General features: G+C 40.1%; 1 protein-coding gene across 1 annotated transcript; it reads right to left on the bottom strand.

Moving 5' to 3' along the window:
• Nucleotides 1–51: 51 nt before the first annotated feature.
• On the bottom strand, nucleotides 52–24105 carry LOC127342803 (uncharacterized). The gene is made up of 36 exons (XM_051368810.1): nucleotides 23215–24105; nucleotides 22431–22575; nucleotides 21529–21801; nucleotides 21236–21403; nucleotides 20939–21151; nucleotides 20650–20744; nucleotides 19919–20090; nucleotides 19409–19791; nucleotides 18870–18993; nucleotides 18059–18154; nucleotides 17902–17973; nucleotides 17176–17313; nucleotides 16722–16872; nucleotides 16278–16639; nucleotides 14134–14564; nucleotides 13762–14061; nucleotides 13402–13626; nucleotides 13132–13222; nucleotides 12607–12684; nucleotides 12151–12441; nucleotides 11867–12064; nucleotides 11237–11719; nucleotides 9866–10027; nucleotides 9463–9792; nucleotides 9299–9381; nucleotides 8586–8690; nucleotides 8040–8271; nucleotides 7518–7862; nucleotides 7330–7431; nucleotides 4769–4912; nucleotides 4464–4552; nucleotides 4023–4105; nucleotides 3782–3897; nucleotides 2005–2090; nucleotides 1113–1212; nucleotides 52–744 (listed from the first exon to the last, which is right to left on the bottom strand). Exons 1-36 carry the CDS (start codon nucleotides 23943–23945, stop codon nucleotides 679–681), a joined length of 7263 nt encoding a protein of 2420 aa, XP_051224770.1. The 5' UTR covers nucleotides 23946–24105; the 3' UTR covers nucleotides 52–678.
• Between the last annotated feature and the right edge of the window lie 2642 nt (nucleotides 24106–26747).

Here is a 26747-nt window from a genome sequence, read left to right as displayed (position 1 = left end):
CAGAAATAGAGTATACTGTATAGTCAATCCCAGCTTCGGGAGTAAACAAACTAAATACAAGCTGATACACCATATATTGAGACTTTCTTTTTCTTCTCATGTGGTAAAAAAATCATGAATTCACAGCTGCTGCTTCAGATGGCAGGCACGGTTCAAATGTAACTATTTTGCTATACAAACATGTACCTAGATTTCTTCGAACTGCTGAGCATATAAGCAGCCAAACGGTCAGGGGTTAAGGTTCAGCCAAAACTTGCCCCGCAAAAAATAAAGAGGATCAGCCAAAACTTTTTACAAGAAACATTCACTAAAGTAAGAACTAGCCCCTTTCTGGTTTGCCTAACCCTAGTTGTAGAATTGCCCATCATACTTCGATGGAGGCAATGGAACTACAAAATTTACATCACATCAAGCATGCATGCACTCCCATGTATGAATGCATCAAGAGCCACTCACAAGAACATATATACACAGCACATCCACCTGCGCATGCAGTACACGCGCTGATACGAGCAAGAACTGTACGCCTTGACGTAATTTGCTTCTCGTTCTGATTTTGCTCTCCGCACAAACCCAGCTAGGCACAGAGGAGAATTACGTTCAGTGAGGTCAACGCTTTGTTTTCTTTGCTATGATCAAAATTCTCCTCGGCATCCATTGGGTCAGAACACTTTTGAGTTACATGTACTGAGCCAGCCATTGCTTGCACATATCAAGAACCGGCAATGCATTCGCATGTAATGCCTGTCAAAAAAGGACACAAAAGTCAGGAAACAGAGCAAACTAAAGTGCAAAGGGGGCAGGAGCACTGATTGCACTTTCATTGATCCAGTCATGTGGTTGTTGTATGTTGTGTGTTGTCCCTCGAATTTAAAGGTGACATCTGTTATATGTTGTAACTTCTCAGGATACAGTTCGGCTTGAAGACAGGTCCAAATCAAGTAACACTGGAAAGTTCAAGGCCAAAATAGACCTAATCCTGACATTAAGGGACCAAACCAGTACATTCCCATTTATTTACAGAATTGACCTCTGGTTCTAATGGACGCTTGCAAAGGAACACATATAAATTCATTTGCTCATTAGATAGAATGCATATGTAGATAACTGACCTGATGGGCAACATATTGAACATCAGCTACACTTCCACTTCGTGAGGCTATTTGGAATGCACTTTTTAGACGGCCACAAACAACGCAGGCAAGTACTTTCCTGTAAAAATTAGAAACAGTTTAGAAAGGGTCAGAGAGAGTTGTTTAGTACAGAATCATGTGCGTTTATGTCTAAGGTAACGCTTATGGACTTTAGAAAGGGTCAGAGAGAGTTGTTTAGTACAGAATCATGTGCGTTTATGTCTAAGGTAACGCTTATGGACAGGCTGCCATGAGCATGCAAGAGGCACCCAATGTGCTGCTTGCTGGAGCATGTAACAGTTCTGAGGATGTGGGTTCGTTACATGTACTTGCTATAATGACTTTTGGCGATGATTATAGTGGAAAAGGTAGCATGCAGACACACTTATGAATTTCATTCTCTTCTCTTTTGCATAGACAAATGTTGCCGTTATGTTGAAACACAAAGTACATGAATATTGTGCAAATGCAGTTGAGTTGAAATCCAAAAGTAAAGAGAGGGGGCGGGGGTGGGGGGTGTTGCCTGTACTTCCCATACAGCACCAATTAACATGCCCTACTTGAGGACCAAATTTCATGATAACGGCAAGAAAGCAAAAGGACATAGTCCAATCACTAATAAACAATGAATTCATAATTCAACACTTAAACTGCAATTGCTGATCACATCTAGTAAAATGTACTCCCTCCATTTACTAATATAAGATGTTTTAGTTTTTAGTACATTCATCTATTTTTGTATGTATGTAGTCTACTTTTAGCGTGTAGATTTAACTCATTGTGGTGTGTATCTAGTTCATTTTGAAGTGTCTAAAACATCTTATATTTGTGAACAGCGGGACTATATGAAAAAATACACCATCACCAGTACCTGTGATTGCTGATTAGCATGTCAATAAGTCGATCTGGCCTTTCCTTATGCTTGTTAGCATAGACATTTATAGCAGCGCCCAGAACCTATTAAAAGCAAGTGAACAAATACATCAGACGACCATTCACCTAGATAATTCTCATAGAGTAATCTCAACCAGAAAAGGGATCGTATATAGTTTTTATATATTGGGATAATGATACAGCATATCCCTTTTTCTATTGGAAAAGAAAATCTAAGCATCATCTACCCATTTTGTACTGGTAATGACTTGCTGTTCTTGTATGGCCAATGAAACATGCTCGAAGCCTCGAACATAGGAATATAACTGGATATACAGAGTGACATTTATATAGTATCACTCTGTTCCATAATATAAGACATTTTGGAAAATTGAAATAGTTTGCTAAAACGTCTTACATACATTATGGAACGGAGTGAGAACTAATGATAAGTCAGATCTCTCACACCTTGGATAAGTAGTGAACTCCATAGTCAAATAATGTCGTATGAACATTCTATATATTTATATAGCTTACAGGACATGTATGATAATGTTGTGACAAGTGTTCGAACAAGAGATGGCGATACCAATGACTTCCCTATTAAAATAGGACTACACCAAGGGTCAGCTTTGAGCCCTTATCTATTTGATTTGGTGATGGATGAGGTCACAAGGGATATACAAGGAGATATCCCAGGTGTATGCTCTTTGCGGATGATGTGGTCCTAATCGATGATAGTCGAACGGGGGTCAATAGGAAGTTAGAACTATGAAGACAAACCTTGGAATCGAAAGGTTTTAGACTTAGTAGAACTAAAACTGAGTACATGATGTGCGGTTTTAGTACTACTAGGCACGAGGAGGTTAGCCTGGATGGGCAGGTGGTGCCTCAGAAGAACACCTTTCGATACTTGGGGGTCAATCCTGCACAAGGATGGGGATATTGATGAAGATGTGAACCACCGGATCAAAGCCAGATGGATGAAGTGGCGCCAAGCTTCTGGCTTTCTTTGTGATAAGAGAATGCCACAAAAGCTAAAAGGCAAGTTCTATAGGGCGGCGGTTCGACCCGCAATGTTGTATGGCGCTGAGCGTTGGCTGACTAAAAGGCGGCATGTTCAACAGTTAGGTGTGGAGGAGATGCGCATGTTGAGATGGATGTGTGGCCACGCGAGGAAGGACCGAGTCCAGAATGATGATATACAAGATAGAGTTGGGGTAGCACCGATTGCGGAGAAGCTTGTCCAACATCATCTAAGATGGTTTGGGCATATTCAGCGCAGGCCTCCAGTGCATAGTGGATGGCTAAAGCGTGCTGATAATGACAAGAGAGGACGGGGTAGACCAAACTTGACATGGGAGGAGTCCGTAAAGAGAGATCTGAAGGACTCGAGTATCACCAAAGAACTAGCCATGGAAAGAGCCGCGTGGAAGCTTGATATCCATGTGCTAGATCTTATGGGTTTCACCTCTAGCCTATCCCAATTTGTTTGGGAATAAAGGCTTTGTTGGTGTTGGTGTACAGATCTAAACACTTGGATAAGATGAGAACTACATAGACAAATAATATCGCATCAACATAGTGCATATGTATATATGGCTAAATACTAGCTCAGCATCTGATCAGGTAATATAACAAGAAAAAAATCAAACTTCCAAAATACCCTTCCAAAATATAATCAAATGCAGAAAAAATATATTATTATTTCTGAGATTCATAGCCTGTAAGCAAAGCTGAAGGCTGCAAAAAAAAAAAAACATAGTACACATCACCTGATCCCATTCATCATCTTCTATGGTTCCTCTTATGTTCTTCAAGAACTCCGTTAATTGGCCACCTTTTTTCCTCTCTGCAAGCGATGCTGCTACACCGGCATAGATACCAACAACTGAAAAAAAATGGGCAGTCAGTAATTCCGAGTATACAGATCCTATTCTCAAACAACATTCCCAAATAATCAACTTTATATCAACTCCGCAAACTTAAGAGCAAATGGAATGAAATATCAGTAACCTGGAAGATCAAACTCGTGAAGCATTCTATAAGCCAAGTCAAAATGTTTTTCAGCCAGAGTTTCAACAACCATGCACCTTCGCCTGCAAAGAATGCTAGCTTACATTAAAACAAATAAGTACATCAGGCAATAAGAAATGGATTAGTCAACTACTGGTGCAAACTAAAAGGAGAAATCAGTAATGACTCCGATGCAATAGATAAAAATAAATTAAAGAAGCAATAGTCACTGCAAGTGTCAATGTATAGTCGATAACTCTTCACCGACTCTTAGAAAAGCTTAATAAACATACATTTAAAGCTAAACCATGACACAAGCAATGTGAACTGGACACATCCAGGAGACGAGTATCTTTCAGACAGCAAAATGTTAAGCTGTGTAGCCTCTTCTAAGATCAATTAAAAGAAATTTTGCCTTAAAAGGAAAAGAGAGGTACAAACCTCAGAGTTTCAGGGTCAGTTGGATTCCCAAATAGGGAGGTTTTCCACTGAGGACCATCTACACTGTTCAGGGCCTTCACTACATCCATCTACGATAGCAGCATATGCAACTGGATTAGCCTATTAAACTTTAAAATTGCAGACATCAAATTATTGCACAGCTAAAAAAGTCTGCATGAATGTTGGTCTACAAATGATATCCAGCTGGATCCCAGAGAACCAGCCACAAACATGTACACAAAAAATGATAAAAGAGAATAAGTCATCTTCGCCTGGAAATTTATCTGCTTTCACAATTTACTAACCTGATAGGAGACCCTAGTAGAAAATTTCATTATCATCTCTCTAGTTAGTTTCTCCGATGCACTCTTATTGCGCGCAGTCCGCGATACCAATTTTGTAGCCTCAATTGTTCTATCTCGTACAGATAAGGCTTCCTCAAAATGTGTCTGCATTCAGAAGAAGCTGAGCATAAGAAACACCACAGACCATTATTTATTAATTACTATCATCATGTAAAAGTACCATGTAGAATAGTTAGGCACAATCAGGTCCAAAATAACCCCAAAAGAATCTCGTACAGATAAGACTTTGGCTTAAACAACATCAGTACATAAAGTAGTCAACTGTAACACTTAGAACTAGAGATATGCCATGGGAGTATTTCACTGCAAAAGAAGTTTATGCAAGTTGTTCCATGATATCTATGAACAAATTCAACATCTAATTTTCTAGAGAGCACAAATTATTTTGAACATTTTTCTATTATTAGATTCCTTTTTCACTGTCATCAGTCAGTTCTGGACCAACACATCTCCCTGGGCATTATTCTATAAATAGTAGTTTTGCGTAATGTCACCTAAATCAGTGCATTACAAAGCAACTATGCTGTCAAATGATAGTAGGGTTTTTATCATTCCTGCTATGACTGATCTTAACAGTTTTTCCATTTGACTGGTCAAAATCTCAATCTTGCCACTGTTCCGTTACAACACTCCTCAGTTTTGCCATTCCATCATCTCTCTACCATTTAGGTGGGGACAGTCAGAAACACGTTCAATATGTCAAAGGTGCAGACACTTCAATGTTTTGAATTATCGAGCTTGACAATGTTCTTTCTAACGAGGAACATCTCCAGAAATATTCATCAGTTGACCTAAGAACTCTTCTTGTTGTTATGTGTGAATTAAGTCAGCCTGAATTTGAGGAGTGGCGGTCACCATACAAGAATGCGCACTAGTACTTGGCAGGGGAAATTTACTCCACTCAGCTGCAACCAATATAGAGTGCACTTCAAGACGGGGTATCCGAAGCAATAGAATCTCTTTGGCAAGCAGGCATGATGGTTTGGATATTAACAGCACATAAGCAGGAGACTTCAGCTCAGGCAGCAGTATGCTAGGAGGCGCTAAGGCGGTGATGAGGGACAGTAGAAAAAATGAAAATAAAATAAAAACAGAAGTCAAATCTGTTATGGCGTCTACACACTTCTACTGCTAATTCAATTATGAAATGACTCATTTTAATGGAGATTTATAGCATCATTCAAGTAAATGCAAATTGAGATCGCAGAAACATGATAGTATGATACTACTGTAACGAGAACTTTAGATTGCTATGCTATGTGCACCCTCAGAATTTGCAAAGAGAAATACATGCATCAAAGCTTGAACTGACTGCTAGCATTTCTAGACCCTCATATGACTAAATCTGTTGCCTCATATTGGAATTTTCGCCACATTAGACATGACCCAGGGTCCAAGCAGTGCTTCTTCAAGGTGGCATAACATGAAGGTTGAACCATGAGACATGGATGTTCTGCACCTAGTCGCCACTTGCACTCCATCATACTAAACCACTTCACTAGTTTCCACAAAATGTGGACATATTCATGGATGTAAGTCATGCCATATCATGTGCACCTGGAAACATTCATCCAAAAATATGATCCCTGTGACTTGTACGAAAAGACACACTTCTGGCATTTTCTCGCATTTTTTGTCTAGGTCACAAATGGTCATACTTTTTCTATGGCTTTGTAGACTCACCTGTATGATTGTACCAATGATTCACTTTCTGAGGGAGGGAGGGAGAGAGGGGGGACCAAGCCAAACCGGTCAACTTGGTTTCAAAACCTTTTTGGTACTGTACAAAGAACTGCGGTTTTTATGCTCCATTCTTTCTGGTAAAAAAACGAAAATCGATACAAACTGCAGGAAAAAATAACCAACCTCACAGACTCCCCATCAAGCCCAGCCCATCACTCACACTCGGCGTACTGACTCCGCTTTGGTCCCCGCGCACCACCCTAACAGCCCAATTCTTTAACGCTAGCACTATCTTTGCGTTTTCGCGGAAAAAAAAAACTACTCACTTTGTGCTACTTTCAATATAGCTGCCTAAAAGGTTCTTTCTACTGTTATTGCCTAACTGGATCTGCCAACTGTCGTATAGCTGGTTGCTGCTCTGTGGTCATTGGTCAATAATTAATGATCAATGGTTATTTTTTAGAAGCCTAATACTTCGAAAAACCATGATTGAGTGGTTTGTGACACTGTCCAGAACTATTTCCCAGATGGCTCACTTTTTCAGTTGGCAGATTGCTTGCTTGTTATCATGAGCTACTAGTAGCATTTTGTGTCCAGTTCATGACTTCAAGCGCATATGTAATCATGCCAAATGATTTTCTCTAGAATAGAGACTAGAAGCCATTGCAATATTAACTTCGGTATATATGGTGGTCACAGAACCATACGGGGACACTTTGGTACTTACCGATAGTGAACTATATTGTTAATGATACCAGTACTGCACAGAGACCAACTAGTGCATTATAACAAAAAATAAACAATGAAATCATCAATACCTTGGCGTGTCCCAAATGCTTCAGAGATTCCTCCTGGGACATTGAATTCACGAATAACTGGATACAGCAAAGGCCAGAAGCAACATGGTCACCTTTTAGAGCCTGTACACCATGTTTCGTTGTAAATATTAATTGGCCCAAAAACTGACTCCAAAGGAATGGTGCAAAGGAATAATTGATGACAGTACCAGAAAGCTGTAAAGATAGTTAAAGTGCCGATGTGTTTCACAATAGTTACAAATGCGAGTGAGAACAGCATTCATGTACTGAATCACAGCTGTGTCATTATAAGTCGGTGATTGAGTTACTGCCAATATTGTATCCTCCAATACCGGCATAGCGCCATATCCAAGACATAGATCACACAAGTCATCAATTGTTCCATAATCAGTTGTTAAAGGATCACTTCGTGGAACTGAAGACAAAGATGCTTCCCCTTCTACGGTTGGCTCATTGGATGGGAAAAATAGAGAGCATGCTTCCGCATAATGACCATGCCTGAACATGAAAGCAAGCATTTGTGGGCGAGCATACTGCAAGTATAAGAAAAACATTAGTTACTAAACATGAAGACAATTAAGGTGTCTACAATTACAACAGCAGTGGAACTGCAGAGTCTAGAAAGTGCAGAAAACTATAGGGCGAATCCTGTAGACCAGAATTTGGGCTATTAAGGAAACATAAGAGCATATTTGAAGGACAAATCTTACTTCTTGCAAGTAATGAATACACTCTGCATAGCGAATGCTATCAAGATTGCTGCGAGGTCCATCTTCAAGATACGAGCTAGCAGATGAAATTTGGCTATCTAGAGAATCTCTGGATTGCCTGGACCTCTCAGATCGTGGGAATGTGGATGGCATATATAAAACATTAAGATAAGAATCGGCAGAAAGGGAATCATCAAAGATGGTTGCTGCACTTTTTGCTAAATGTTCATACCTGCAATACAAGTTCAGTAGCAGTTATTTTAAAACAACGTCCCAAGCAACAAATTTATTTTACTAGAAGAAAAAACACATTTCATTTAACTAAAACTAACTATGCTAGGTAACTGGCAAGTAAGTTTTCATATCAGGGGTAATACGATCAACCAGCTCTCCACCTTAAACATTAAAACAGATTAATGATACAACTCATAGAAGAACTAAGGTTAACTGCTGAGTTAATAATATGCAATTGTACTTTGCTCTGTGAAAGAATGACTTTCATTAAATGTTCCAAAAGATGTAAACCAATTGATGTTAATCCCTTACATAGAGCGGACAGAAGAAACATCAACAGGAGGACCTCCTTCAATTGTGTTAATGATATCGAGGACAACAGGAGGTGCATCGCCTTTGAACTGTTGAAGAGCTTGCCTGTGCAATAAACATGAAGGTTTATACAACAAAAAGTATCACCTTGGTTAACAAGTTATATGACTAACCAAACAAACATAAAGCAAAGACTCAGTGTCCCCAAGGTCAGCTTTTGCAAACTCCTATCTGACAGTTTGCATGTATGAACTACCGATTCCTACAAAATTTCCAATGCACAATCTGATTGCAACAGTTTTAGCCATCTAATTTTGTGACAAATGGAGTATAATTAACCTACTTTAACTGATAAAAGACGATAGCAGAAATAAATGTGTAATTTTATGTAAAAGAAGTTCCATTAACCACTGGGCTTCGCATATCCTTGGTTATAATAAGAGAACATACTAGAGGCATACCACTCCATCGGAAATCATGTACTAGTAAAGCTTTAGCAACAAGTGCGAGGTCACTGTTAAATTAGAAACTTTGAAGAACTAAATAATGAGAAACAATTATTAGTTCCTCAATCCTCTAATTTATTTATTTTTTCTAAATGCGGAATTTGTGTATTTGTTTTCTTGATTTATTTTGCACCTCTAGCCGAATCTTCCCTTTCTTCTGCGGGCAGGCAATTACACGAGAAACAACAGAAAAGAGATGTCCCTTACTTAAATTTCACGCGGGCTTGAGCGTAGTGCTCCATTCGGACTAGAGCATGCCCCCATGCAACCCACACTGGAAAAGGATCAATCTGAAAATGATCACGTCATTAAATTACCTTACCGTCACTGTTATGACAGAATATAAATTATAGAACAGAAACAAGCAGTACCTTGCACTTCTTAGAAGTATATACAGCCATGCTGTATCGCTCATCGCTGACCAGCCTATCACGCAGACTAGTTGAAGATTCTTTGTCAGCGATATCATCAAGTGATGCAATAATACCTGATCCCAGCAGGCTCTGAAGAAGCTCGGCACGCCCTAGCCACATATCTGCTTGAGCAAGAAGATCAAACAGCTCATCTTGATGTTGGCTCCCAGTGCTTGAACTGCCAGCGTCCACAGATATATCATCAGCATCTCTACTTCTTTCAGAGCCACTTGACAAATAACTACTCCCCATGAGCCTTTTTATACGATTTTTTGCATAAGATATTGCCTGATAAATCACTAATATTAATATACAAAATTATGATAATCAAAAGTGCCATACTGCTACTCATTTTTCATACCTGCACATAAGTTTCTGTCGCGTGATAAGCCCGGGCTACGTTGTCCATAGATGCATTCAAAGGCAATTGCAGGGAGCTTAATACAACCTTCATCTGACTCATACATAATTCAAGTGCACCTTTTCCAGCTACCAACTCATCGGTGCACAGTGAAAGCAATGCCTAGAAATGATTGGCAAAGAATTTACACAAATGGAAAACAGAAAGATGAAACTACTTCTCGTATAAAATTTATAAGTTAAACCATTTGTAAGATTTGCTAGTAAGAAACATCGTAAAAATGCATCCATTCTTCTCACTTTATCAATATGCCTGAAAAATGAAGTATATGACAGAGAGATTGCTAAATCATCTAGTCTGAAGAACAAGTCACATCATAGGCCACACATGGTAACGGTCCATATGGACAAGAGAACTAGTACACGAGTCAAAAAAGAACACTTGAAAACATTAGCATGTATATCGGTGAGTCACTATCTTGCCCACTTTGACATCTGACAAACTAAGGAGCACAAATTCTGGATTCACTTTCAAGCACTAAAGTTATTCAATTATTTGCTGGCAATTAGGCTCGGTACTCAAGATTCACTTCAACTCTATCCTCCTGTGTTAGGTATCGATGAATTAGAAGCCTGGATGATTCAAAAATCCCTTCCAGTGCACAAGGCTGAAACAATACTTTACCCCACTGCTGGACAAACTACAAATTTTGTTGGAGACATATAAATGTAAAAAGAAAGTACTAAATTCTAACTAGCTATGAAGAACGGCATTTAGGAATCAGTAATGCACAACTGAAAATGACGCCAGCAACCTATCTGAACAAACATATTCATAACACAAGTACATATTGAGTTCAAATTTGATCTTTTAATGCTTATTATCACTTCAGCTTTTTCCATAGTATCAACTGCATGAGTTACATCAAACTAATGTTTTTCCATGCCATATGAATCTTATGACTACCAAAATGAACATCAAGGTTCAAATCAGATAAACCATAACTGAACAAAATTAAACTAAACCATGCTAAATCATAAAAGCACAACTAAACATTGACCAAACACCAACTGAGGAATAAGTTTGCTTTTAAATAATAATGTTAAATATAAAACCATTTTCGCAAACAATCTAATCTAAAGCCAAGTTCAATTAGCAAAATTCGAATTCAACTGCTAAAAATAACCCATCAAGAAATATGGATAGGTTCATCATAATTCCAAGGTACCAGCTAGCAAGGCCCTTGACTCATAAGGTGGGAAAAGAGCAACTACAGACAAGTCGGAATAATGCAGGAGAAGAACTTGAAAATCAGTAGCATTCACAGAAAATTAAGCCTGATACATTGGAGAAAGTGCACAAATGACACACCTTGAATAGTGTGATATCTGGAGAAGATTCATATCTATGGCATGCACGGGTCGTGTTATCCCTGTCAGGATCTCCAGTAAGTACCCACTCCTCAGGAGCAGAAACAAAAGGAAGTCTATCTTGTCCTTCAGACGGGTATGTAGGTGTCTGCTCCTCTTGTACAACAGGCATCGCTTCCCAAGAGGATCTATCACCCCCTGAACCTGAACTCTTTCTTTTCCGGGGAATATCTTTTGGGGGTGTTTTGGCACCACCATCGCGGGGCACCCATGAGAATGCTTTGCGTGCCTCTCTCTGAAAGTTGCCAAAACTCTGCACAAAATTTGTTTTAGCTGGTGCAGCAACCTTTTTTTGCTTTGCTCGTGACGCAGAGATGGTCAGTCGAGGTTCCCTAGTAGTAGAGTCAACATTGACGGAGATTGCTTTCTTAGCATAAGCAATAATTAACTTGTCATCCCTCAAGGATGGAAATTCTTTCAAAACCTGGATTCGCAAAGAAAATTGTCCATTAGTGCAGCAGGTTAAACATGCCAACATACGCAAAATGCAAGTATAGCAGCAGCTAAAACAAAAATTTCAAGGGATGAGAGTCAACATGCACAAAATTAGTTGAGATTTGAGAAAGAATACCGAAGAAGCAGACTCGAGTTGCTTCATCATTAATAGTACTTCCACAATTAAATGAGGATGTTCATGCAGAGAAGAGCAACGCTGTTGTGATGGCAATGGCAATAAGGAGAGAACACGAAGACCTAAGGCCCATGAATTAAGTCGAGCAATCTCAGCATCTGATAAATTCCCAACTGTGCGTTTGAGAAAAAAATGCACCTGAAATACAATTAATGAGTATTATTTTCATACTTATCAGAAAAGCTTAGTGCAACTAACTCATGTTGTCAGATCTGGCAACATACAAGAAGCTGCTTCGAACGCAAGTCAGGTAATAACTTCATGGCGCCAATGGCAACAGGAAGAGCGTCATTCGAATCTCGTAAGGTTGACAGAAACCGTGATGCTGCGGCTGGGCCTCCACCACTAAGTGGATCGGTGGTAAGAAGTTTGACAAGCTGGCGGCCTTGCAGTTCCCTCCGCAAATCAATTGACAGAGAGGCACTTTCAGCGACTTGTAGAGCAGCAGATACAGCTCCTTTGGCAGCAAGTCTAAGTGCTAAGCCCTCTGGATCATCTTCGCAATGGATTTCGACCTAATAAGATGAACGTCAGTCTTCCAACATGGAAAAGTTTACTATTAAGAAGTGGCACATACACATAAGGAACACAGTTGAAGCCTGTAATGTCTCAAAATCAAGAATAGTGGGAGGGAGGGTTGGCCTGAACCAATCAAAATTATATGCCAGCCATTGGCTTACCTCTTGCCATCTGGTGTAACGGTCATCAGCATTCATAATATGACCATACCGCTGTAGAGATTGCTTCATCTGTAGCACCTGTTACAAAATGACACAAGAAAAAAAAGATGGATGCCAAGAGGAACTAGGTATTAATATAATTAAGAACAATAGGCAAACCAAATTTGAGTTGAAGAGGGCTGGGAATTGGTGGTTGATTAAATGTAACAAACCAAGAAATATTAGACTAGGTCATAAATGCTAAGTTTTGAGAAGTTGAACATGTTACATCATAACATGACGCAATGGCGCACAAATTTAAGCACTCAAGAACATATGGTTTCATTTAAACATTAGGTGTCAGCACAAACCAGCAAGCTCTGGGTAGTGTTGGCTTGGATGGTGATATCTTTTAGGTGACTTGCATAAAACTTAAGTTTTGTTTAGACCAGTAAAGTCATGGCTTGACCAAGCACACAATAACAATATGACCTTTCAAGATATAATGTATGAACTTCAAATGTAAATGGATGCAAGTCAAGCTACCTTACTCCGTACAGGATCATTCTCAGGCAAGTGACAGATGCACATTGTTAGAACATTAGTTGCAGCATCAAGGTCCCAACTGTGAAGGTACCTAGAAATGATCATATATACTCAGTAACTCAGTATGCATCTCTGCAGAACAAACTATTGTGATGCAGATATCCAAATGGACATGTGTCAAATATAGTAAAACTGAATGAATGCCTTAGCTATGCCAAACAAAAGGCTTATCGTGCTAATAAAAGGTTGAACTGAAATTGTTTGACGTACTTCAGAGCAAGCCGAGCTGCAAGGCTTTTGTCCCTCAGTCTCAAGCAGTACTGCCAAGTATTATTCCCCAAATTACGGGATCCATATGAGCGGAATTGTCCTGTGCCTAGACTTACTTCTTCACTTTGATCAATCAGCAATTGAAGCAATTTATCAGAAGCTCCATTGCGCAAACAGCGGTCAGAGACAGCAAGAGCATCAGTTAGTTTTCCTTCATTAATTAGCCTGCAAGGACAAAGCAAATACAATTATAACAATAGTAGGTCAGTAGCAATGGCCAAGTGCAAGCGAGAAACTCTGAGTGTATGTAGAATTGTAGAGCAAAAAGCATGGTAGACAAAAGTTGTAAGATCCTACTACCTCTCAACAGCTTTCTCATATGGTCCTTCATTCTCCCAGTCAAATGAAATAAAAGCTGTTGGCTCTAGTTTAGCATCATGTTCAGGAGATTCTAGTGTACTTGAAGCGGCATTGCCATTTATGGCAACATCTTCAAGCTCTGATTCAGCATCGCTGTCAGGTTCACGAGCTCGCTTGATAGAAAATTTTCCTTTGGATTGATGCACTGCAACTTCATTTTCAGTTTTAACTGTCACGGCAGACTCAGACACCCGATGAAGATTAGACTGCATCTGTATCCACCGGTTCAAGGTTGGATATCTGCAAATAACTTAGATAATAAAAAAACTAAAGTTGTTTGGTGCATGATTGCATGAAAAGACCATTCATTACCTCTCTGATTGCTCAAGAGCAAATTCATAGAATGACCTCTCAACTTCAGTTGCTTGCATTGCATCTTTCACGTAAGTAGGACATGATTCATTGTCACTAGATAGGATGCTGCTTCCAAAAACACATGCCAAAACTGCTCGTACTGATGATAACTGGGCCAAATGCTTCACTAAATTTAGCTGGAGAGGGTAGAGGGGGTCCTGACGAGAAGACAATGATGAATCATGTGGAACTGATGATCTATTTCCCGAAGTAGTATTTGAAAGGGTGGTTAAAATGGGAATGCATGCCCATCCTTGTCCTGTTCGTGGAGGAAGAACTGGTGGTACACAAGCTGATATTATCTCGTGCACAAAATCGACGCCCATGGTGTCAGCTACTTTCGCAGCTGCGTCAGTGCTTCCATGCTCAAAAACTAAACGAGTTAAAAGCTGCATGACAGACAATCATCATATGAGTCCTGAGTAATTTCGGAATCAGTATGGAAAAAAATAAGAAGATCGAACATACAAGTGAAAAAAATCAGAGACCTAACAGTGATAAAACGCAACAACCACTACATATAGGGATGAAAATGGAGCGGAAAAGGACAGGGAACTGACTGGTGCCACGTCTGTTTTCATATTTTTTTTGCGAAAGCGGAAACGAATACAGAAACCCCGGAAACAGATAATTTCAAAAACAGATATGGACCAAATATGGTGCGGACATGGACACAACGCGGATGATTACCGGAACCAAGAGACGTTGAATCATGCAGAAAAACTAAACCAATTCAAGTAAGTCGACAAGCTTGTTTCCCAGCCCAAGCAGGATTGCTCGGTGTAATGGGGAGTAGGGGATGAGTTGCTTAGGCAGTTCAGTTTGAGGTCACATATTGTGCCTGCTAGATTGGCCATGCAGAACGACCATAAAAGGGAAATTCCGCATTAGTTGGAAACGGAAATTCCACTTCCGTGCCTGTTCCGCCAGAAAACGCAGTTCCGTTTCTCTTTCCACTTCCGCCAAAAAAAAAAAAATCTGTTTCCGTTTCCGTTTCACGGAGAAGTCGGAAAGTTTCCGCTCCATTTTCATCCCTAACTGCATATGATCCAAGGCCCTGAAGCACCTTCTTCCAGTTAAGAAGCTCCTTCTCTCCAGCCATACAACTTACACCATGCAGCCAGGGTTTTTATAAGATTATTAGTGCTGTCGAAGAAATTGTCGCATTCAGCAGAGCTGGCCATTGCCAAGATAGACTAACATGTGTGTTCTAAGTATTTAACCACATACACAAAAAATCCCAGTGATACCTAACTAATATCACTCTGTTTCATAATATATGCCGTTTTGGCAAACCAAAATAGTTTGCCAAAACGGCTTACATTATGGAACAGAGGTAGTATTTATTTAGTTTGTTCAAACATGAGGCTCAACGGTTCACTGCGGCCAAAGATGTCCCAGTAAACATAGGAACTCATAACCATGGACTGCCATAACAACTCAGATGCGTTTGCCATAACTAAAATTACTGCACTATCGCAAAGATCACCAGGTGAGAAAATTTCATAAATCGCATTGTGACCCTGGACCCTACATGTTATCCTCATGTTGGATGGATATTACAGCATATACCTCCTTGCAACAGAATCAAGCTAATTTAAATAGGTAATCAGGGAGCACCATATGATCTAGTGGCAAGGTAACAGACAAGATTGTGGTTGCTGAGCACTTGGGTGCCAGTCCTCACTCTTCCTTAAATCAAAAGTAGGTAGTTCGTCCTACTTATTCTCACTCCCTAACAATAGGGGAATGAGTTACGAGAGTGTAGTATTAGGTTAACTAAATTAAATAAATCTCTAGGTGGAGTGAATCTCCTAAAGTAGAGCTTAATTATAAGTTTATAACCAGCACTCTGTTCCAAACAGAAGTAGTAAATGTCATTCTAAAGAGGACAACTGCTAAGGACTTTCATGTCAAATTTTCAGTAGTTCACTAATGTAACACCTTTTAGATATCTCAATATGGATTAGATACAGACCAAAATCAGTGAGCCTACACACTAAAACGCGTCTAGATACATGCATTTTTAAAAAAAATCTAATAAGTCTTATAATAGTGAAGAGAGGTAGTACATATTTGAGCTGACTTGTTAAGGATCTTACATCTTTTGGCCGTTCGTACACCAATGAGAAGTAGTTGAAATCATGAGTAGTGTCAGCTCCATCAACTATGTCACCAATGGTTGCGACATATATTATGAAGTTTGATAAATATGTCGATGGCTTGGTAGATACAGGACCCAAGTATCTATTTGTGGAACCTTTGTGTTCTGGACTGCTTTCGTGAACACTTGAAGCTGTTGGGTCAGTCCTTGACGCTTGTTTCAGGATTCTTAGTCCATGACCAAGGACTACACCTTTTTCAGACATCAGAACATCTTTCTTTTCAAACTTTATACCTTCTTTCGAGTAAGTTTTATCTGAATCCTCATCAACAATAGCTCTTGCAACATTATGAAGCTTACCTGAAACACAAGTGTTCAGAAGTGCCTCTAGAACATTCTGGCAACAACAATTTACAGTTCAAATGAATAAACTAGGCATTACCATTTAAGAATTGTCGCTTTCCTTTGAAGGCATCATCAATCATCTGATGCAGGAGTCCAAGTGGACGTTGCTTTTGTCCAACTCTGCTAGATTCAGTTGACAAAGAGGCACTCACTTCGGTAAAAACTACTTGAAGATATGGATGACCTTCCTATATGAGACCAAAAAGTATGCCACTCTTGGTATTAAAAAAATACATAGTTGTTTTTCTTAGTTACATGGAGCAGTAGAAACATGATAATCACACATTTCTTAGTTACATATTTGCATTATCCTATTAAACATGCAAAGAACTGAAAGAGGCCTTCCGTACACATCCTCCAATGCCGATATTGTAAGTCAAAATTTGTGAATACTAAGCTCCGGGAAATAAACGATGGTAAACAAGGGGAAGAAGTTCTATAGTAAAATGATCTGTGCATGCTTCATGGGCACAAGCAAAATAAGAGCTCACCAGATCCAAGATGCCACTCAGGCGCTGAAGGATGCGCTTGACTACTGATATGATAGCAACTTCTTGAATCTGATCCCAATAGGTCGGGCCTATTTTTGGAGAGCTTCCAGGAAATATTTCAGATAACAAGCTTGTGGCCTGTACGTGAGAAGAAGAAAATGTCATCTTGCATATTTTCTTTGCAAAATTGACAGTTCACACACACTCTATATTAATAGCAATAAGTTGTGAAGTTGAACTTGGCTACCTTGAACACCTAGAACTTACATAGATGGCATAAACATTTGTGGTAGCAAGAATTCAGGTACCAAATAAAAAAGACAAAACATGGAGACAGACAAAGAATGTTCTAGCCAGTCACCAGGCAGATCGAGAAAACGGGCCATATGACGTCAAAGCTGGTGGCTAGGAATGTGGGTCACAGGGGGCAGTGTTCTTACTGGCGCAAGTTCACAATGCAGGAAGTGACTCAATCTGGGCCGTAACCCACAAAAATTTGAACTCGGAAGACCGCTACGCAACCAAAACAAGGAAAAACAATAAGAGAGCCTATCGTTCCACTAAAAATATTTCCGGAAAGCTTGCCAAAAATTTCTCAGTGGTGAACCATCTCTCCACTATAAATTCTACAACGGAAGGGAGCGAAGATATATGCACGAAAAAATAGATACTGTGCTAAAAGCGTGAGTCTTGAAGATGTAGGAATGCATAACCGTCAATGCTTACCTCATCAAGAAGAAATCGACACATATCCCCTGACCTAGCAGAAGTTGCAGCGACATCAATGCAAAGCAGAATCTGAAAGTTCAGATTTATTGTCAGGTCAAATACCACGAATGAATATCATTAACATCCAATGCAGATCATGATAAGAAATCCTCACTGTAGTTAGAGGACCAAGCTGAGCACGGAATGACAAAATATCTGATTCATGTGCAACACTTGTGTTGTCCGTGGCACGATTTACAGCATCCTCGACCTGGAGAAAACCAAAAGCATTTGCTTAGCTTCAGGCAATAAAACAAGGAAAATAACTGAACAAGTATTATGACACAAATTGAAAATATTTTATAATATCAAGCATCATTTGATTGTTCTGATGAAAGCAAAAAATGAGGCGAAGGTGCTGCACACAACCATTTTGTCATTTTCCCTTCGATTGTGGCACTATCAAGTATTCACTCCAGGGAGATTGATTACAGATCACAAGATTGTATATCTGCCACTCCAAATTTGCCAACTATTACAGTGCAAAATAGTTTAATATGCACTTGTCTGGTTAAAGAAGAAGTGACATCCTAGAACGTGTGCAGTCAAACATTTAAGTTGGTCATTATATATATCAACAGAAAGTCGAAGTCACTACTTTATTATGAACTGGAGGTAGTATAAGGCACTTCAAAATAACCCCCCCAAGTTGGCGCGCCTTCTATCATATGCCCCCCTTGTGTCACTGACATGTGGGGCCGGACCCCACATGTCAGCGACACAAAGGGGGGCATATAATAGAAGGCGCGCGAACTGGGGGGGTTATCGTGTATTTTCCCCTTCAAAATCATAGACTTCAGTCACTTCCACACTTTCCTGCTAAGAGAGAGAGAGAGAGAGAGCATAGGGAAGTGTACGTTCTATGTGCTAAGGGCTAATGTGCAAGGATAATAAGGGGATCAAGCCATACGCAAGAAATAGCATACCAATGCTCTTCTGTATGCACCAGCTACCCACTCGGCTAATTCAAGAGAAGCTTTATCCTCGGCAGGCAACGAAAATCGTTGTACAGCTTCCTCTCCTATACCATAATTTGCCCTTTGCATGCATCTGTGAAGAAATTCAATGACAAACTCATCATCAGACTATGTGCTAGAGAGAGAGAGAGAGAGTTTGCTAGAAGTGTCAATGCATGTTATTACATTAGATCCCTCGCCATCTCTTTCTCCTTCTCCCTCTCTTCTCTTGAGAGAGAGAAAAAGAGAAAAATAACTACAGAAGCTTCATGAGAAAGCAGAGAAAATAACTAGCAACATTTACCACCATGCGACTTTAATTTAGAGAATAAAGATGTAATAAGATACTAATGTACATGCATAGATACTTCTAGCAAAAACTAGGCATACAATTATGTTGGGTAATGAGCCAAGATCAATGCCTGGTCTTTAGGATGCATAACCAAGTGGGCAGGGTGAAATAAAGCAAGAAACCAATGTGCCATGTGTATAGAGACAGACAAACTCACACGTTCAATAATTTAGAAGGAGCAGCACGTAAAACAACTAAGGCCTCCTTCCAACTCCATTGTCGTCCAGACAGAGGTGGGAGGCGTTGTAGAACAGATAGACGCCAATCCATGTCTTCAATGGAATGTCTAGCGTGTTTGAGTCTCCACTCTAATGCTTGCCTGCCAGCAGGTGACAGACCAGTACTTGACAGCTGATCCATATCAGGGCCTTTTAATAGGACATTTTGACGAAGTATGTCAAGTAGAAGCCCAACAAAAGATATCACCATGTTCTTCCCTTCAGGTTCAGTATTACTATCACAGTCTGAATGGACAGCTTGCGGCAACTTGATACTGTCGTCCATATGTAATAATGATAGTACAATGCTGCCCATGAAAATCTGCAAAGAGGGTAGCCAAATGAAAGCTTAACTGCGTAAGGAATTGACGGCTCTGAAGATTTCAAGAGTCAAGACTAGCATTCTAGCACGAGTCCAGATAATATCAATATGATAAAGAACTGCCAACCTTTCGTGGAATGCTTTTGATAGCATCCATAAAATTTTGCATCTCCTTCAAATATGACAGAGCTATGTGATAATGGTGCTCATTCCCATCACCACACTTTTCCATCTCTCCTAAAGCAAGGGCAACTGACTGAAGAGCATATCGCATGTGCATCAGCTCAATGTCATGCATCCTGTCATAGGTACAAGAAGGCTACATGAAACAAACTGCTCATGAGAAAATAATGTCAATTCATCAGAATGATAAATAGACACCAAGAATTTTCTTGTGTATTTTGGTATAGTAGTGTTAAGAAATCTTCTAACAAGGCTTAAGGCATCAGCAAAGTAGCATAAGGCAGCTAAGGAATACTCAGGCCAGAAATTAAAGAAGACAGGACCCTATGCAGCAGGAAGCATTAATTAAGCATAGAAGTTAAGAATACAACATAGCAGTTAAAAAAGTGATGCCATCGATGGCTGTGAAGGACACTTTCACAAGCCTCATCAAGCAATGCAACTGCAAGAACACTCTGAAACCCTGGAGCTTGGCTGGGGATAGAGAGATAAGCAGTTTTCAGTTGTAAAAGTGTTTGGTTCGAGTGGTTGCTTGTTTTCTCATTTTTTGTGTAGTGTGTTTTTGTTGTTGTTTTGTTAGAACTTGTTGTCGGTCATTCCCCTCAGGGTGTAAGACCTTTTTCTATCTTAACCCATATATACATGCATGCTTTCAAAAAAAAAGATGGTTGTGACCTCTTCGAAGCTGCAGTTGCCGAAGAGAGTGGTTGCATACCAACAAGCTCAATTGCATCTTGAAACTTTATTCCTGGGACTACATCAAACAGCACCTGCAAGTAAAAAAAAGAATATCCGAAGAGAATCAAGCTATCAAAAATAAAAGAAAATCTTACTTTTGCACACAAAATGAGATACAAAAATGCATATATTAGAGAACTGTAAGAGGTGCAGAGGACTGATAAAAATATAGCCACATGTAGCATAGAGAAATGAGACCACGAAGTTCAGATATAAAAGAACTCACTCTCATGGGAGTCTGAACAGCTAACCGCTCAAGTATCATGTTCTCAACAAAAGGATCTAATATTTCTGCATTAACAACTGAATCTTGCTCTTGTTGGGAGAACAACAATGAATTCCTCAAATTCCAGGGGTGCCCAGAATTCACACTGGAAACGAAACATGCTAGATCCAGATGAAAGCATAAAAGATCACACAAGTACTCCTCGCATGATGTCTGCAAATGGGGAAGTCAAAATCATTCACCCTTTTTGCTAAACAGTACCACGGAAGCAAGATGATATAAGAGCAAAGAAAGTACCTCATCTGTCTGCATCCGATAATGTGAATATTCTTCTAGTCGTAGAGCTTGGGATTTGCTTGTCCAGAACAACTGCATTAGCTTTCTCCGCAGTGCTGTCTTACCCTTCAGGATATCCCAACCCAAAACAGCAACCAATGGCTGCAGAAGGGGAAATAAAGAAACAACCTGCAGAAAGCGAGTTGCCAGAAAATATTAGTGTGGCAGAAAACTAGAAGAATTTGTTCTGAGGTGCTCATAACATATCCAAAAATAAATTATTGGCAGTATCCCATCGAAAAATGATGACATACATTAACAGCTTCTTGAAGTTGTTCTCTCTTGATTAATGATAGAGCAGTTTCCATAACAACTTCGAGGACATGTTTTCCAGAGAGTCGGGAATAATGGTACAAATCTTTCTTGCAGGATATGATAGCTTCAGTCAAGATGGTCCTGTCATCTGAATCAGCATCCCTATCCAACCACAATGTTTCCAGAAACTTTTTGAAAGGAACAGGCATCCAATGAGCATCAGAGACACTGTGATCTTCAAATTCTTCAGAAAGAATGTCATCCAGGACAGTCTGGTAATAGTAAAAAAATATTAGCACCAGATACCACCATCTAAAACCAAATATGTATGATACATTAATGCTAAGTACTTTCAACATGTTAGGGTATCCACATCATTGACACCAAAGATCGGACAGTACAAGTTAAAAAAAAAAAAAAAAAAAAAAAAAAAAAAAAAAAAGCGGCAATGCTGCTTCTTATTTCTCCGAAAATTATTTTCGAAATAATCAAATCTGAAGTATTAAGCATCACCTTGGCGTCTATATAAGTGGTGCAAGGCAGGTGGTATAACCTACAATTGTTATTACAGAGAGGGTTGATGTGTCCACCTTAGCACCTATATTAAGTGATAAAGAGATGTGGATGCTATTAGGCAGAATGGAGAAGGAAGTAGCCTGGGAAGGTACAATGGGGCATTCGCTAAAGCACAAAATAATCGCAACAGATGGAAATAAGCTCAGAATATGGGATTCAGAGTGTTAAGTGGCCCAGAGTTTCTGTGCACCACAAAAGTAAGTCAAATCTCCCCTGTTGTAGGCTACATGTTGTCAACATGGAAGGACAATCTGGTCGAAATTGAAAATGCAGCTAATTTCAACAGAAGAACCATGCCAGTAAAAAATGACAATTTTGGAATTACCTGAACTAGTTGAACAAGCTGGGGACTGCTAGATTGAAGAGCTGCTCCATAAACTTTAATAATTCTATTACGTGATTCAAACCATGTTCCACAATAATTTGATGCTTTCTCCCAGCCCTTTTTGACAAGATCTCCTACGACAACCCTGTATGAAGAAATCATATTCAAAGTTTGTCGAACATTTGAGCATAACCAGATCTATCACCAAACAGAATGTGACGGGGAACTGAGACCAACAGCTAATCACTTGAACATGTTGATCGAAACTACAAACACGAATATCGTGATGCCACATTGAAAAATCGACAACTCTGCTCTGCATAACACCTGGTGGCAAGCACTTCACTAAACACTGTAATACTATGTCATGTTACTTCCAAGGTTTATATTACTTGTGCCCATTGAACTGACTTACTGTAATCAAGCATGTTTAAGAATAATATCTGTAAATTGCAAACTTCAGTAAAAACATAGATTGCAACCAGAGTAGAGGGCCTCACTGTTTTGATCGAAATACTAATATGGAATGGAACTAGTACTAAGGAGCGTCCATGACATACACATGGACCTTGACTGAAGGGTTAGCTCGATGTTTCATTAAACTCCTAAAAAGAATAACCAAGGGTGTTGACGCTATAAATACAGATTGTATCTAAAGCTACAACAGACCCCACCATGTCCCACATGTGTTGAGATGCACATTAATTCTCAGCTTGCAAACTTAGCAGCTTCATGGCTGGATTCATATTTCGAATTTAACAAAGGGTGCAGATATAGAACTTACTTATAACTGTCCTCATCTACGCCATTCTCCAAGCAAAGGAAACGGAGATGCCCTGTAGCACTTTCAAAATCACCAGCCACGACAAGCGCCTTCATGGCGTCCAAGTGAGCGAGCTGCAAGCTACGTCGAAGCCACGTAAGCACATTTGCCCCGGAACCCCCGTCCAATCCAATCTGCTTGGAAACGCCCGCACACAGCGCATCAAACAGCTCGGCATTATCGAGGATCACTCCCCACAGCCCCCTCAGATCCTCCTCGGAGAGAGGGACCTCCTCGGAGAGCGGGACCTCCTCCACACTGACCGTCGCTTCCCTGCAGCTCTCAACCTCGCGCTTCAGCCTCGCCACCCCCAAATCCAGCAGCCTAGCGAGCGTCCCCCGGGCCTCGTCGCCGGTGGCGGGGTCATCGTAGACGGTCTGGAGAAGAAGGAGAAACTCAGCCTTGATGCGGAGCGCCTCGGGGTTGGGGGTGGAGGGGAGGGCAGCGAGCTCGAGCGCGGCGAGCCAGGCGAGGTGGGAGGGGGAGGGGCAGGCGGGGGGCGCCGACCAGAGCACGCCGGGGACGCGCCCCCCGGAGGCGACGACCGCGCGGAGGAAATCAGCGGCGAGATCGGGGTCGGCGCGGCGGCGGAGGCTGAGTAGAGCCGCGCGCAGGGGCTCGAACTGCGCGAGGAAGAGGTGGTTCGCGGCCACGCGGGCGAGGAGGGCGGCCTCCCTCTCCGACGCCGCCATGGCGAACTCGGCGTGCGAATTTAGGGGCCAGGGATCACGAGCTGGCGGTGAGCATGGCGCGGCGTGCGGGAATTGGAGCGCGGCGCGGTGGTTCGTGGGAGTTCAGTTTTGAGAAGGGTTTGCTGATGTTGCGGTTTGGGGGAAGGAGGAGGAAGAAGATGACGAGAGCAGGGGAAAGAAAACAAAATCTTTTCGGTGAGGCTGGATGAACGGATGGATGTGACTCGAACTGTCAAAAATCCTTCTGATTTAAATTAATTGGCTCAATTTTGCAAAGATATAATATAAATATATTTAGATATATTTTAGCTCTAGATACATGCGTATCTTGAAAGGTGAGTTAATTAATTTAAATCAGAGAGAGTACCTACATGAGGATTGCATCGCATTGTTTTGAAAAAACTTTCATCCACTACAAAACCTACAATTTCTTCATTGTTGTTTCTACATGTAACGCAAATAATGTAGTTTTCAATGCTAGCTACAAGATTCAACAAATCAAAATATACATGTGCATTGAAAGTCCTATGGATCAATGAGCTCTTGGTATTCTCGGTTGTTTCTTGTAACATGGAGAAAATATTTCTTACAAAATCGATAATCAATTTATGTCTACTGAAAAAGTATCTTTGTATAGCAGCTACACGAAATACTAGAACATGACGCGTGTTCGCCCGTCTACCATGATAAATTCATGATAAAATGGCAATCTTCAAGAACCATCATGGTCTGTTATAGATGTACTAAAACATAGATGTTATTAGCTATGTGACATAAATTGTAAACACATATTTGCTAGAAGCAATCTAGGGATGAAAATGGAAAGAAGAACATGTCTCATGACATGACGTGTTCATTATGGGTATTGTAGTTCACAATAGCATGTCCTTAAAACTAGTTCAATACTATATGTTTAATCACTTAAATCAAAATTTGCGAAATCCACTTACTTGGAGAGTATTAGCAATGTGTGCTTAGCATACCAGGTGTGTTTTGATATTTGGACATGTTTCCCATATGAATGTTTTGCATTAACATTTGTGCATGATTTATTTCTCATAACTATGACATCATTGTTGGAAAGAGAGATCAACTGAAACCATGAACCAGCTCCACCTTCTTACATAAGATAAACTTTTGGCTTATCCTCTTGCATCCTAGGGGATTTGCCCCCCTCTGAAAAGAGATTTATTTACTTTTTATTCTATTTTACTTTCAAGCATCAAATCAATCTTCGTTGGGCACAGAAAACTAGATTTGTGACACTCTAGTTTAAGAAAATATTTGGCTTTACCCTTCTTGTTGTTGCAGTTTGATGCCCTTTACTTTCACATTGAGAGGTGCTACAACTACAACTAACCCCTAGACTTGGGGATAATCAATGTTACATTTAGTGCTTCATGGGACCTAGATGCATTGAAGAAAAAAAACATATCAAAAGTGTGTGTCTTCCACTTCTTTAGGCATAAAATTTATGCCTTTGTTGCCAAACATCCCATGTTGTTCTTCAGAGAAGAGTCTTGAATCTGAGATCATTTTCTCTTACGAACCCATACTTTCTTGGTTCCATGACAAGAGCATTACACTCAAGGTTGTTGATGAGGGATTTCGCTATCCATATACACCTTTTAAGTACCTCACCCCGATCCCTAGGAAAACCGCGTACTACAGAGACTTTATAGTTGTTGTCTTCTCTGATTTGAGAAATCTTATCAATTATGATGAATCTTGATGCATTTTGATGATATGAAGAGTTTGCATGTAGAATGGCATAAAGGTCTTCCCTCTTCCAAGAACAAACTTTGTCTTGGGATATTGCTCACGGTTCTAGAATAAACCAACACCATTGTTCCCCATGAAACATATTTATGCCTTCATCTTTTGGGTACCTTGATTATGTGTGCAAGATTTGTTGAAGGGCTTTGGTCCCTTGGCCACACTTGAGGATACCAGCCTCAACAATTGTTTATTGTCTATAATTCTCATTCACAAGATCAGTTGTTTCCTCGGATGAGGGGTTAGCATTATCAAGAGTAGTAATAATGACATGAGAAAAAGCTAGTTCTTTAGATGAGGATGAGGATGAAGACTCGGGGATGGAATAGGATGAGGTATCCGAGTTAGAGGGCCATTCTTGTGCAACGTAGGCTCGGTACTTGTATATATCCTTCTTGTTATTCATTTCATCCTGGTCTCTCCTGAATCTTCTTCCTTTTTTGTCCTCCTTGTGTGCCTTCTTATTATTTTTGAGCTGAGGACAGGTGGTGGTGTCCTAGGTCACCACACTAAAATAAACCTTTGTCGCTTAAGGCCTTAGATTGTTAAGGAATATTACTTCTAGACCTTCTTAGTTTTTTGTCCTCGTTATATGGTGTTGTGCACCAATCACCATGGACTTCAATCATGTCCATGAAGTTTTAACTCACATGTACCAACTTACCACCATATGAGGCACTAGACTCAACACATGTTTACTAGTCTGACGACCTCTTCTTCAACCACATGTGTTCAAACCACGGTCTCAGACTATAAGAGCAGATTGATACCTCAAGAGATTTTTAATGGAAATGTAGGTGTTGTGGCATATGTTTTGGATTGGATTGAGCACACAAATTTTGTGTTCATCCATGAAGATCAAACATCTCTTAATAGTACGGTTGTTCCTACTAGATTGAGAGATGTCTAGCTTTTGTATGCTTGTTATCTTTAGATGGTTGATTTCTGTATTGACCTTATGTGATGTTTGAGATGTAATAATTTAACTGACAAAATTCAGAGCCCGGGGCTTCATCCCCTTTTAAA

This window comes from Lolium perenne, chromosome 3 (assembly GCF_019359855.2).
Source record: "Lolium perenne isolate Kyuss_39 chromosome 3, Kyuss_2.0, whole genome shotgun sequence".
Classification (NCBI taxonomy): Eukaryota; Viridiplantae; Streptophyta; class Magnoliopsida; order Poales; family Poaceae; genus Lolium; species Lolium perenne.
The sequence above is the reverse complement of the archived record's forward strand: the minus strand, read 5'-3'. Positions and strand labels throughout refer to the sequence as shown.

What these genes read in the sequence shown, in the direction of transcription:
- LOC127342803 (XM_051368810.1), bottom strand. Translation starts at nt 23,945, where the DNA reads ATGGCGGCGTCGGAGAGGGAGGCCGCCCTCCTCGCCCGCGTGGCCGCG. An exon ending in TATGAGAAAGCTGTTGAGAG is followed by an intron (nt 13,627 to 13,761) that starts GTAGTAGGATCT and finishes TTGTCCTTGCAG; the next exon opens with GCTAATTAATGAAGGAAAAC. An exon ending in GCAGCTCGGCTTGCTCTGAA is followed by an intron (nt 13,223 to 13,401) that starts GTACGTCAAACA and finishes GATCATTTCTAG; the next exon opens with GTACCTTCACAGTTGGGACC.